Here is a 14961-nt window from a genome sequence, read left to right as displayed (position 1 = left end):
GGTTGACGCATTCGGCTATGATGTGAGGGCATTTGTGTTGAACCTTCAGGTGCGCCCTAGCGGTCGCACGCGGTAAATGCAGCGGCGCGCGGGAGGTATCCACATTTTGTCTGTTCTGTAAGCGCTGGAGGAGCTGTCCACCAGCACGGTGCAGAAGTGTGTCCGACACAGCGCTGAACGGTATATCAAGGTAATCAGACAGAGATGTGAGATGCGGCACGCAAGTGTATGTTTGCTCATTTAAAGGCCTGCATGTGCCGTATGGTATGCATGGCGAACATTTTTGTGCCGTGGTTTCCTGTAATGGGTGGATGTTTGCGCTAATATGGATTGCGGACATTAAACATGAGCCAGCTGAGCTGTGGGGGCTGGTGCAGAGCAAAAACAAAATGAATGCTGAAGCGACTGCAAAAAAAAAAACAACAACAACCGAGCCAAGTCCACAATGGAGCACCTTTTTGGTGCGTAACCATGCCGTAGCTTATGGGTGTTTGCAGGCAGTATCATCATCACATAGCATGTGTTGCACTACAAAACGAATCTGTTGGAATAAGCCTCTTAGGAAAGAGACCTCCCACTTAAAAAACACACCCGCACGCACGCGCACACAATCGTGCAGGCACCTATATGTTTTCTTGTGTGGTAAAAAGAATCAAAACACTTTTTCAGTCTGTCTGTCTGTCTGTCTAAAAACACACACACACACACGCACGCACGCACGCACGCACACACACACACACACACACACACACACACACACACACGCACACACACATATATCTTCTACTCTGTTATTGCCATTTATTTATCATAGTTGTAGCAGTGTACTTTGGCACTGGTGACAAGGTCGAATAAGTATACACTATAATCATCTTAAATTACATTACACGTAATTCCCCCAAAACTCAATAGTGTAAGTGACAACTTGTATCTGTGAGTATGACAACATTTGTGAACTAATAGGAAAGAGAGCACTATACAGTCCATTGCAATGACTTTGTTCATAATGCAAGAATCTTAATTAGACAAAAGTTGAGACTGATAGGGAAAATATTGGATAGTTAAATCAGCCTTTTATAAGTGGTTGAACTGTAGCCTGTTTACGTTGTAGACCCCACAGTTGCAAAAGAAAACAATGGATTTAAGGGAAGAAACAGACATTCTCTGAATTAGCAGTCAAGGTTGAACATAATGAAAGCCTTAGTATGACTTTAGCTACATCCACAGCTAGTTTGCTCAGAGAGGTCCAAGATTAGGACTTACATAACACCATGAAGTCAGTGTCAGAGGCAACTTAACCAAAGGGTCACTGGCTCTATGATGGACCCGCAACCTATCTTTCAATAGGCCTCGGTTCCCTGTGACCCTAAAGGGGATTAAAGTAAATAAAATAAATAAATGAGTGAGCTGTTTAAATCCAGGACAGTAATCATTTCCTTTAGGCTGTGTGTGTTGGCAAACAGCCTCTCCCCGCTTACAATGATCTGTAAGACTTTGACAAACCAAAATATGTCTTTGGCTTGTAGGAAATACCTATTACTACTGTTGTTTTATTATGTAAACTAAGAAAAAAATCCCACTAAAACATCACCATTAAGGCTAATAGTTTGGGGTGCAGAAAGTCTGGAGTGACCAAAAGAATTACTTCAAGGCCAGTAAAAATACATTTTTTATTTTACTGAAGTACTTAATAGTCTGTGAATATTTTTTATAGTACTTTGCAATATTACACACATATATATGCATTGCCATGATCTCACAATCTATTTCTTTTTTAGTGTCTCACAAATTTAAAGGATGCACTGGTCAATGAACACACTGCCTTTGCCTCCATATGTTGAGCTGGGTGTCCATTCACTGAGTGGCCTTCTCTGGACTCTACTGCTACTCTTTCTGTGGCACTGTTATCGGATGGGCTCCGACCTGCCAATCCCAGGCCATGGACACGCTGGAAAGCTTAAGTCTGGCTCAAGGCGGTCTATGATGTCCCGTGGCGGTAGCTGTGCTGGAACAAAGTGTAGTGCACGATCCAAACTGTCAAGAAGTGATCAAATTACTCCCTTTATTTCCATGGAAACAGAGGAGGATGAGGATCAGGGACAGGGCTACCTCACCCCTGTGCTGAGTCATGCCTTGTTCCCAGCCCAGGCATCTGCCGAAGCCAAGAAACTGTACGCAGCACTGCAAGAGTATGCCAAGCGCTACAGTTGGGTGGGCATGGGCCGCATTCATAAGGGCCTCCGTGAGCAGGTACAAGTTTATTCCATGCAGGCCATAAGCTGGTGCTTGCTATTGGCAGTAAATCTTGTGTTTCTGATGTATTCAATAATGTATTACACAGAATTCCATTGTGCTCGAAGATTTATTTGTTTTGTAATCCTGTGTTAGAGTAGTTATGCTAACATTTATTTCATTTATAACTACCTTTTGTTCAATTGTAAAGAGTGGAGGAAGGAAACATTGTCAAGAATGAATCATTGATTTCTCATTGTCTCATAGGTCAGACTGAACGATCACTCTGCTATACAGAAGCCTCATCTCTTCTTCTTGCCAGATGTCCCAAGTGTTCCTTTCTTCCCACGAGATGCTCATCGACATGACATTGAGGTCCTGGAAGCCAACTACTCTGTAGTCTTGGCTGAATTCAAGGCTGTATATCAGAGGGGCATCGACTCAAAACTAGGCTGGACCTGTCTGGGACCAAAGGTACACAGTAAACTCTTTCAGGCCCACTATGAGAAAGGGACAACGCAAAAAACACTTCTGTCCTATGTATAAAATCATTATCTGTTATGCAAAATATTGTGGAAAGAAACTGGGGAAAGGTGACATAATACTATCAGGGTATTTTTTCTTGTTACAATAGATCATCCCACCATTTGTTTAAATATTATGCTATTTGTGTTGCAGAGCTTTTTTTTTTTTTAATTCTTTTTTATGATTAGTATTGTCCACCTTTTCTCCATTAAAAATCCACCTACAGGCTCTGATGTTAATAGGACTACAAATTGATTTATCCTAAAGTGTGTCTCATTTGAGTCATATGTTAATAGGTCATTGTCTCTTTCAGGGCCAGGCAATGTTTCCTTTGTACAGTGCAGGTGTCTCTGTGGCAGGAAACTGTCGGTCCTGTCCCTGCACCTACCGGACACTTCTATCACTACGTACGTTCATAAGCAGCAACTCATTGGGATCTGCTGGATTTTGGCTGTTGGGACCCGGAGCAACATTGGGGAGCTCATATGGACCCACCAACACGCGCCTACGTTGTCACCTTGGTGAGTAAAAGAAATGCACTCATCATGGTTTGTCTGCATTTTAGACACATCTAAAAAAATCTGTCAGTGACTCCACTGACTACACCAAAAAAAAGAAAAAAGAAAAATGACCTGATAAAATACTAAACCATTACATAATGAGATACTTTGTGGGTTAGGGTTGAGGTTCATTTCCTCCTTAGCCCATTTTGTACTGTGATCTGTCTGGCTATAATCCTCTCCATTTTAAACGCAGACAGCACTGGAGTGCATGGGCTTCTGAGCTGGGGTAAACCATGATGTTTTGTTTCCAAAATCTAAAAACAGACATCACTTTTGTAGGTCTGCAGACTCCACCTCTATGTGAGCTGGTGGTGGGAGGGGAGCCTCAGTGCTGGTCAGAAGGACACTGCCTCCTGGTTGATGACTCGTTCCTCCACACTGTCTCCCACAAGGGTTAGTGAATCATGTCCAATTTTGAAAAACAAATGCTTCCAACATTAATTTTACTCAAATTTTTACTCTTAATTGTATTCTTATTAATAAACATGCGAACAAATATAAAAATATAATGCAATGCTGTGTACAAAACAAGCAGCAAGTGACTATTAACTTAAGTGTATTTGGGTCTTTTAAGTTTTTGCTCCATTTCATGAGTTGTTCCCACCAATTGAAACTAATGACTGCCACATTTTTACCTAAATTGTATCTGTGTCTATTTCTAAAGGGCCTCCAGATTCTGGACCCCGAGTAATTTTGAGTGTGGACCTCTGGCATCCAAATGTGGCTGCAGCAGAGAGACAAGCTTTGGACTTCATGTTCAACCCAGACTTCTGAATTTGCTCCTGCCAATACTACCAATATAAAACATGCAGGGATGCCTTACCTTAGCCCTGCTTGTTGTGGGTCATGCATCTCATTCCAGTCGAAGAATCACTGTGTGAATCTGCTCAAAGAATTACGGAAGCCATTAGCCATGCTTTCAAGTGGTTTATGGATGAAGTTAGTCAATGCTAAATGCTAGACAATTTGGCTGCAAACTACACACTAAATCACTTGAAAGCACAATGAGATCTAACCTAAGAAGAGCAGATGGTGTTAACTATTATAAATCTATCTTGACACAATGCTAGTGAATGCTATTTTTGCATGTGAAACCTATCTGTCCTAATTACTGGACTTTGTTTTGAGCTGATGCATGTGCACGACCGTACGAGTCAGCCTGGGATGCTTTATTTTGAAATTTAGGTAGATAACAAAAAATTGTGAAAACATGAAAAGTATATAAATGCAAATTTCTATTTATTTTTGTTTTCCAAAATGAATGCCAAGATTATATTAACGTTTACATACTGTGGCTATTCTTTCTCTTCTTATTACCTCCATGTATGCTTGTATGTTTCTATCTGTGAAACTATTTTTCATTTATTAATATATTTGGTGGTTTTCTCGTGGTTTACATATTGTATCACATGCATACATCAGGTTCGTTGTCAATTCTGTCTTTCCTGGAATCCAGATAATAAATAAATAACAAATAAATCAGTTTTGACTCTATTGTATTGTATAGAGTAATAGATACATGTGTATGTACACTTTTGTTGCTAAGTATGCTTGGAGCAGAGCTTTATAGGGCTATCAAAATACGCAATTAACCTTTAAGCTAGTAATTGTATTCAAGTATATTATTTTTAACATTACAAATGTAATTTATTCTCTATAGAACTGGGCAGTATTATTGTTTGGGGGAAAACTAAAATATAATTTTTAAAAACACTTTCTGGTTCATTAAGCCCCTATAGATTTTTTTGGTTTCTTTTTTCAGTCAGTAGATGAGAATTAGAGTGGTGATTTTGTCTTTTCTGCCATCTGTTCATCTGAGGGTCCCATGATGAGGATTACAGAGTCTGAACTAATCCAGCCCACAGAGACAGATTATTCCTGAGACTGTTTATATGTAGTTGTATGTTGTTTCATGATGTGAGATCCGTTCAACTGGACCTTTATTCTATGAGCAATGTGGGATTTGATCAGAACCTAACTATCATTTTCAAATTCACAAGCAAATAATATAACAAGTTATATATTGATTATATGTACATTACTGTCAACATTTAGCATTATGGGATGACATTAAATTTGCCAAACCATGATCGACCACATCAGCACAAGTTTATGCACCTTGCTGTGTCACTGCAAAAAAATTTAAACCAGTCATTGCATATGCAAATATGTCACCACATAGGTTCATGAAGCATTATTGTTGTTTCCCAGCAACTGTATGTCATAACATTTATTCCAAAACACATATAAATCTTTTCACTGACACTCAACAATTTTCATGTTGGTCTTTGTTATTCATCAGCATTAGTAACAGGATTATTTATAGTGACAGATGCCAAATGAACCAAATGGTTAGAAAATCATAATAATTATAGTTATTGTTGGGAACCTGCCATTCAGAAATAATATCAATCATACTTGTTGAAATGTGAATTGGTCTGCTTGGTAAATACAGTATTTTGCTTCAGATTTAGTTAGGCTGTATTGTATGGCCTATTACAGTATGTACATCCCATGAAAGGGCAGATCAATACTCCAGTAATCAATTGCACTCACACTACTCAGTCTCATAAGAGTCACATTGATTCACATTCACATTATGACGTTTTATTTTGGAATATTCTTTACAGACACACATGCCACACAAAAAATGCAAATACACACATGCACTTAATTAGTATGTTTGTGCCACTGAACCCCATGTGGCAGACTTGTCCAAACTGATTTGTCTTGACAGTGGTGCTAGACATATTCAATAGGTATCATCAAAACAAACTGAAAAGTGTTGGGGCTGCTTGGGAACAAAGTGTTGGATAGATGGACAGACTGACTTACTGATGCACGGACTGACTCAACATGCTGTGTGTAAGAGCTTCTTTTCTCCTTTTCAGAACCTTATTATTAAGATTATTATTTATTTTCTAATAAACACAGGTTCTTCAACACAAGATCTGTGAACTTCAAGGTCCTATTTGTTGGCATATCACTGCATCAGCACTAGTTCAATAATTTTGAAAATGTTTATAACTGAAAGCCATTATTACACTTCATAACCTCTGATCATTATATCTCACTGCAAGATAGCTACTTAATCACAATGTAATCATTTCTTGTCAGACCAGTGTGTTAGCCCTGCTGCAACAAGTGGAGGTGATCAGGATCAGATATTAGTATATGCAACAAAAAAAAAGCACACATCACACAGTTTCTCAAAATTTGTATTTTTCTGAAAAACTGCAATGTGTCTTGAGATGTAAGTAGGCTCATATACAAACACTGAGGTAAACTTTCAGAAAACACAGTTGTTAATACCAGTTAGTGGAAGAAGTACTCGTAACCTTTACTTAAGTAAAGTAGAATTATCACAGTGTAAAACACTGTTACAAGAAAAGTAGTTTCATTATTGGCATCGAAATATACTGACTCATACCCAAAGAAAAAGTACTCATTATGCAGAATCGGCCATTTGAGAATAATATATATAAGATGACTGAATTATAATTAATGATGCATTAATGTGAAAGCATAACTAATGCTGCCGCTGGTAAAGCTGGGGCTGATTTACATTAACAGCATTTATTTGTAGATTTATATTTTGTATTAATAATCTGAATCTGCCAAGTAACAACTAAAGTTGTCAAATAAATGTAGTGTAATCAAAAGTATTATTGGCTTTCAAAATGTAGTGGAGTAAAAGTATAAAGTAGCATAAAATAGAAATACTCAAGTACAGAACTTGAAATGTACTTGTACAAGTTACATTCAACTACAGAATCTTCAAACAGACAGTGTGTTGCCTTTACACCCTATTGAGCCAGAAGCATGGGAGGTAAAAAAGTGGCAGTAGTGGCCAGTCGGCCCTGCTGAGATCATGTTCTCCAGGTACATTAAAAGCAGAGTCAAACATTACTTTTGGGAGGTCAGTGCTGAACATTGTCAACTGATAAATAATGTCCTCTCGATCAGATTCAACTAGCTACAGACACTCCCTACAGCAGAGGAGGAGCTGCATTATGGAAGAGCTGTTGTCAATGTCCACAACCAGTAAAGCCTTAGAAAAATATCAACTGATCATCCTTTGGAAGAAGCATGCACATAGTTAATTCCCTCCTATGCTGTCCACACATCGTTATCTACTGCAAGCTATCATAAAATGCTATTGGCTCATTTTCCATTATGATTCTTTGCCCTAAAGTGAATTAAAATAGGTGAGTGAAATGTAACTTATAAAGAAAAGCTGAGGTTGACAGAAGCAGGCTGTTCATAAGAGGTTGGGCCTCAGCCCGCAACTGTGTTTTTGCAGAGTCCTGGTACCTACAGTATTACTGGCTTTTGTTGGCTTATGCCGTGTTCGTGTAACATTGGAGTTATTGTATACTTGAGTTTCTGACTTGTAAATAGTGTTCATCTCAACAGCTGCTTATAATTATAACTGAGACATTAACATGTCAACTAATTTTACTTGAGACACCATCACATTTGAACAATTTTATATCCATCAATTTTAACAAAAAAAATTCTTTGCTCACTTGAAATTAATGAGCTCCATGTGTTCGTGTGTGAGACAGATGCCACCATAACAGGATAATAATGTGAAATTATTCATCAGAAGTAGGGTATGATCATCATAGAATCAAACAGAATCCCATCCATTCACAGTCATCCATTCATTCTGTTGTTCTCATTTCTTTGACATCATTTTCACGAACTCTGTAAAGAGAATAGACAAGGTATTGATTAGCCAAATTCTAGTTTCAAGGTCAACTAGAATAACAACTAGCTAGGAGAACACACCACATATTTGATACTTGGCAAATGACATATCTTAGACAGAAAACAGAATGAGGTCACAGTGTAAACGCTAACCAAATAAAATAAAATTAAGTAAATTCTTTTCATGGCAGGCACTGTGACTTGTTACAGCAGGAAAAGCACATATGGAACTTTAACATAAATCATGGCTCAGAAATGCTTTTAGGTATGCCAGTGAGCGGTACCATTGAGTCAGCTAATACCAGTGACCTGCTACTTTCTTTGGAATAATTAACACAAAACAGCCATTTTTTTAACCAAAGATTGATTGATTAAATATGTGTTACTTAAACTCCTGTGTTTCTCAGAGCAACTCAACTAACTCAACATTTAGACAGCAGAGGTAAGTATAAGTCTATAAAAAAAGACAAAATCTTTGTTTGCTCGTGTGTTTGTGTGTACTTGTATCTCACCCTCAAAGTCAACTGTTCCATCTCCGTTGTTGTCAACCTCTTTGACCACTGCATCAATTTCATTTTTGCTGGTATTTTCTCCCAGTAACTTTTTCATGGCATGTCTGAGCTCCTCGGATGTGATAGAACCATCACCATCTATATCAAACTGTTGGAGAGGGGGGGACGAAGAAATAAAACACTGCAAAGCCTTAGGATGTTTTAAACTCATATTGCAATCATAACATACTATTTTGCCAGATTTCACCTTTTTACTGTATGTTCATTTAATATCCACCATGGGGTGCCAAAGACCAAAAAGAGAGAATAGGTATGATGAGCTCACCTCTCGAAATGCGTCTTTTAGCTCCTTTAACCCAATCATCCCTGCTGTTTCAGCCAGGAGCTTTGGGGTCATCAGTTCCACGAAATCGTCAAAGTCCACCCGTCCCCCCACTGTGATAAGACAAATTGTGTAACTAATATAAGCAGGAAGTAGACAGAGAACACAGCTAAGGCATAGTTTAAGGGCTGTAACACCATAGTGAATTCCAAAAAAGTACATAGCTTTTAGCTTGCTGTTGAAGAGATTTATCTTTGGCAATTAGTGATACTCACATTACATCACATTACATTTCAATCTGCTGCAATAGTCACTGTGGGGAACAATTTTGATCATATATGCAAGCACACTCATGCCACTTCCTCTGGCCATTTATCTTTCTTGCTTTAAATTATTAACTTAACTAAACTTAAAAATGTCAGTAAATTGAAATACTTTATAAATATGCATATCATTGTTTACAATTAACTGCCAGGTGTGATGTATAGTATAACTAAGATGATATCTGTGCTCTGTTGTGCAATTTATCTGAGCCACTGACAAGATAAGCATGACGATGTATACATGTGATACCAACACTTGGCCGGCTACTTTCAAAATAGAAATATGCAAACATGCTTTGCTTCTGAAACTTAAAAAAAACATCATGAAGATGTTTTACATTAAGAAGAAAACCGCAGGAGTACCACATAGGTAGTAATAAATGACCTTATTTAAAATTATTCAAAACCTGCAAGAAATGGCATCCAAAAAATGATTTTGTACATACATATGTATACTTCATATAATGTGCTGGTATAGGGAAAAGGGAGATACCCATATTGAAACAATGGATTCTATTTTCTATTTTGTCAGCCAACATGATCGGCAGTAATTAGGCATTAATGGAGTTTGACATATTTTAGCTTTTACATCATACTGTATTAGAGAACATTACTCACGATTCATGTTAATGTTCTGACTCAGTTCTATAAGCTCCATTTCAGTCGGCATGTAACCCATGGTCCTCATCAAGTTCCCCAAGTCCTTACAGCTTATGAAACCATCCTTGTCTTTATCAAACTCAACAAAAGCTTCACGTAACTCTAGAGAGACACACAATTGAGATGGCATGTGACTTGAATTTAAAGAAAGGTAAAAAAAAAAATACAGCTCTCTATACAACCAGTATATCTGAAAGCATAAAAACAGTTACCTTCAATCTCATCGTGTGTAAGAGCTCTTGTCTGCAAAACAATAACAGCATCAATAAAAATATGAAATGATGTCAGTATGTTTAATCTACAGTAGTTTACTACAAAATGTACTATTACTGGTATGGCCACAATTATCTACATTGTGTCAAGGCAATGACCTCCTGTGAGCTCCATGCATAGATATAAATGTATATTAAATATATAATGTCATCTTTAAATTAGGGACAAAGCACAGAAACAGAGTTCCAATTCGCCTAATGCATCAGCTTAAGTGTTTTCCCTCCCACTTCTACTTCACAATGGGACTTTTCCTTTAGGCTTCTTTTGCCATGAACCTAAAATAACACCATAAGAAAGACCATAATAACAAAACAATATTATTTTCACTTTTTCACAATCTCACTTTTTTACCTTTGAGATTTAAATAACTCTTAAGCTTAAGAAAGGTAAATTGTAAAAAATAAAAAAAACTACCATTAAATCGTAAAGTTACTGTAAAACCATAAAACCATTTTGACTTACTTGTCTCCTTGTTCCTCCTCTGAGAAAGATGCAGGCTTGTTTAGTACTCATGATGACACAAACTTAGTTTAGATCCTGAGCTACTTGTATTTATGAATTTCTTTGTTAAAAAATGATATGCTGCTATATCATTCAGTTTCTTCTTTTTTTTGTGCGAGCATGTGTCTGTGTGTAAACCCTGCTCAGCAGTGATCTGGGTATGCCAGAGAGGACGGATGATGTCTCATATGGATTATCTCTGGAGCTTTGGTCTAAAAAAGAAAGACAGGCTTAATGCTGTCCATATACAGAATTTCATATGCAAAGTCTACTAACATTACTGTTGTTTTTAAAAGCTTTTTCATAAAGAATAAATGCAACTAAATGTCATAAATACATTTTACTGCAATAGGAACTGTTGTAATTTGATACTGTTTACTACTAATAAAAATAGCTACATCACCTCACATTTGGATTTCAAGCCTTCATTTGGGAAAAGGGAACCCATGGAGAATACATATCTGTGTTTGCTTATTCTTTGCAGTTTGTAAAATATACTTCTATCCTTGGTGTGGTGCTAGTTGAGTAAAGCTTTCTATCTGTTATCACTAAGTGAGCAAAACGCAACAGATGGGAAAGCAGAGAGGGAAAATAATCTAGTACTACATGTAAAAGGATTGTGAATCATATGACAATCCACATATGCATTAGTCATGACTTACATGTGTAGGAAAAATCTCATTGTCCCTATAGATTGATTTTATACTAGTCTAAATTAATGCAACAGTTTTGTTTTGCTGATTATTAATACATGACTTTCAGCACTTAGAATACTTGTTCACTGTCTTTTCATATAAGAATAGACACCATCAGCCTTTCATAACATTACATTACATGTCATTTTATCCAAAGCGACTTACAATTGCTATATATGTCAGAGGTCACATGCCTCTTGAGCAACTAGGGGTTAAGTGTCTTGCTCCTGTATCCCAGTGGGAATCAAACACAGGTCTCCCACACCAAAGGTATGTGTCATATCCACTGTGCCATCACTACCCATAACCATGTGTTGCTAAAAATAAAAGAAGTGCAATTGTAAGAAGATATTATCAATCTACACGCAATAATCACATTTGAAGCTAAATAGTTTGTTGCATTGCATGAGAAGCCCATGAATGAAATAAATGAGCACATGTGGCATTTGATCACACAACAACAACAACAACAACAACAACAACAACAACACCAACATATTTATCTGCCTGTATGTACTGTATATAAACACAGCATTATCTGAAATCACGAGCAGAATGCCAGATAATACCATTAAATCACTTTTCAAATCTTTTTACATAACTGCATTATAATCCTGTTCATACATATAAACTACATACAGACAGATCATATTTCTCTTGCTATGTAAGTTACAGACGTCTTTTGTAAAAGAATTGTTTATGAAAGGGTCATTTTACTCCGGTTTATCATCTTTATGCTTGGAGTACATTCAAAGAGTGAAGTGCTGAATAGGCATTGACCATTTAAAGACACTGTGTCACAAATGACTCAGTAGCAAAATGCCATTTTAGAAATGTTTAATTTAAAAAATAAAAGAGATTTTTGTATACAGTATACTGGTCGATTATACTAATTATTCACTAAGATCAAAGTGGTGCTGTTGGATTGATTAAGACATTACTTAAGTGTTACTGTAGTTTTTGTCCACCACCTCCGTGATTGAAATCCTTTCTTACATGCCTGATGAGCTTGTTGAAAAAGGAACAACTAAGGATGCACTACAACAAAAGGAAAAAAAAGATTGCATTTACAGTCAGACTTTGTCAAACATTTATTTGATAATGAATCGTTTTAGCTAATCAAAAGCCACCATATTGTAGCAATAGAATCTGTTTTTCAGTGACACATTCAGTGTAAAAACATAGGCCACTTTTCTCTTGTATTTGAATGACATTTGCCAATCATTATAGCCCTACCTTATAAAATCCCAATGCAAATCCAGAGTTTTCAGAGGGTATAGGCCTACTTCTGTCCTCCCACTTAATTATTGGTTAGTGTGTATCAGTACACATCTTCAGTCTCAAGATGATGGACAAACTGTCTGTTCTGCTGACAGCGCTCTGTCTGCCCAGTAAGTAACTTCATGCTGCAAAATATTTAAAAAGCATACTGGCATTTATTCCTTTGTCATTCTAACTTGTTCCTCTTCACTTCTGGTGATTTGGCAGGTTTAAATGGCCAGGCTCTGGTGTCCATTCCCTCCATTTCAGTGTTGAAAAAGCCTGAGGAGGCCATCAGTCTTTCCTGCAGGGGAACTGGATTTGATTTCAGCCGTAATGGAATGCACTGGATCAGACAACCTGCAGGAAAAACACTGGAATGGATGGGGCTTATTTACTATGATGCAAGTAAAACACATTATGCAAGCAGTGTGCAAGGACGTATAGAAATCACCAGAGATAATAGCAACAGCATGGTGTATCTGAGACTGTCCAACCTAAAGCCAGAGGACTCTGCTGTGTATTACTGCGCTAGAGACACACACTGTTTATTGTAAGCAGAGAGGCTTTACAAAAACCTCAAACAACTTATTTTACAATAAATATTGAGACAACCCAGTATGGCATCATACCTACACATACAGAGAAAAAAACACAATGTGAAAGCACCAGCTGTGGTTGTGGTTTGTGACTTCCTCTTTTTTATGGTTTCTACCAACATGTGCTTTTCTACAATAATGTACTGGTTATTAATAATCCTATCTGTTATTTTGTAAGGCAGGTGTGAAGCATTTTATGTTATATTTTAACTATTAAAAGAAGAAATTGTTATAGCTAAATAATGATTTAACAAACACAAATTAAACACATAACAAATAAAAAAAAAGGTTTTAAGGACATAACTGATTGTAAGACTTGAATTAGGCTTCATCTAGGAGGGTGACAAAAGTTGACTTGATGAGCTTTTATGGTAGGCGTAATTTAGGGAGGCCAAGTCCATTTCATGCCTTATCCATTTAATCTTAAAAAAAGGTTTAGTTAGACTGTTTAGGGAATGGTTGCTGTGAGAATAATTTCCATATATTTCTTTCCACAAGTTTGAAATATAAAAAGGTCAAATAAGCATGTCTGACAGTCCTTTTAAGTTGAGACTCCAACCATCACCTGCCACGTCTCTTATTTTGTTAGAGGCTTTAAGTTAATGTTTCAAATAATAAATATACCTTATTTTATATTTTTCAAGAATAAATGTTCATAACAAAATTCCAGTCTTTGACTACTTGTGACAGGACAGTTCATTCTTCTTTTATGGCCTCTGTCCTTCTCTATAAATTGACCTTTAAGTTATTATTTTAAAATCATGAATATTTGCTTTCACGTCTCCAAACACAATTTAAAGCTTTACTTGTGACAGGACAGTCCATCCTTCTTTTATAGCCTGTCAGTGTCCTTCTCTATGCAAAGTGAACTTCCTCACAGTCTGCTATAAAGACTTGATATCATGCTGTCAGTTGCAGCAGAAGAAGAGAAGCTCCCATCAGATCTCCTTCAATAGCAACCATGTTCTCTGTAGCTCTGCTGCTGCTGCTGGCTGCTGGATCCTGTGAGTCTCACTGAGGCAGAGACACTGACAATATGATCACAGCACACTGTTTACTGCTATTATTATTATTTAATCTGTGGATTCGTGTACACAACACGTTTATCTCGTTTCTTTTCGTGATATCAGCACGTTTTTTAAACTAATGTATTTCAATGGGAAGCATCTTTCGTGATCACAGGACAATTATTTCTGCCACTTGGGCTGCAGCAGAGAAGCTGTATACAGCTTTGCTATTATTGGTATTTTTTAGCCCAATAACAGCTGTTTTAATCTTATCATGGTCATTTCATTTCTTTTAATGTTATTATTTCGGTCTTATTGCCACAGAAGCTGGATTGCTTTGTTGTTTATTGATATTTTTAAAATTATAACGTTACATCTATCAACATTTATTTAGATGTTATCATGGTATTCATTTCTTTATTTTAAAGGGGTGATAGAATGCAAAACCGATTTTTTTCCTTTTCATAGTTGAAAAACGACAGCTGGGGGGGGTAAATAGGACATACATAGAAACTAAAAATTCCATTGTGTTACGGGGAGTGACAGAACGGACCCAAACGCACGACTCAGTACAAACAAAAGGTTTATTGGGTAATAAAGGGGAAAAGGGGTAGGGAGAGGGCTGTGAGGAGGTGGACGCCAAGGAGCAGGATACGGGCACAGGCTGGGACTGGGGGAGGCTAGGGAGCTCAGGGAGAGCGGGGAGACAACAGGCGAGGAGCTCGAGGAAGGACGCTGGGAGCCAAGGGCCGAGGAGAGGCAAGGCGAGGAGCGGA

The 14961-nt window shown here is 37.4% G+C and overlaps 2 protein-coding genes across 2 annotated transcripts; one reads left to right on the top strand and one right to left on the bottom strand.

Annotated features, from left to right (window-relative positions):
• The first annotated feature begins 100 nt into the window (after window positions 1–100).
• On the top strand, window positions 101–4781 carry asphd1 (aspartate beta-hydroxylase domain containing 1). The gene is made up of 6 exons (XM_078270194.1): window positions 101–190; window positions 1779–2250; window positions 2500–2706; window positions 3071–3278; window positions 3600–3713; window positions 3985–4781. Exons 2-6 carry the CDS (start codon window positions 1798–1800, stop codon window positions 4092–4094), a joined length of 1092 nt encoding a protein of 363 aa, XP_078126320.1. The 5' UTR covers window positions 101–190; window positions 1779–1797; the 3' UTR covers window positions 4095–4781.
• Window positions 4782–8001: 3220 nt separating this feature from the next.
• On the bottom strand, window positions 8002–10636 carry cabp5b (calcium binding protein 5b). The gene is made up of 6 exons (XM_078269763.1): window positions 10586–10636; window positions 10063–10093; window positions 9809–9952; window positions 8871–8980; window positions 8546–8693; window positions 8002–8030 (listed from the first exon to the last, which is right to left on the bottom strand). The coding sequence occupies exons 1-6, from the start codon at window positions 10634–10636 to the stop codon at window positions 8002–8004; spliced, it is 513 nt and encodes a 170-aa protein (XP_078125889.1).
• Between the last annotated feature and the right edge of the window lie 4325 nt (window positions 10637–14961).

This window comes from Sander vitreus, chromosome 15, assembly GCF_031162955.1.
Source record: "Sander vitreus isolate 19-12246 chromosome 15, sanVit1, whole genome shotgun sequence".
Taxonomy (NCBI): domain Eukaryota; kingdom Metazoa; phylum Chordata; class Actinopteri; order Perciformes; family Percidae; genus Sander; species Sander vitreus.
Note: the sequence above shows the minus strand (reverse complement) of the source record. Positions and strands in the feature narration are given on the sequence as shown.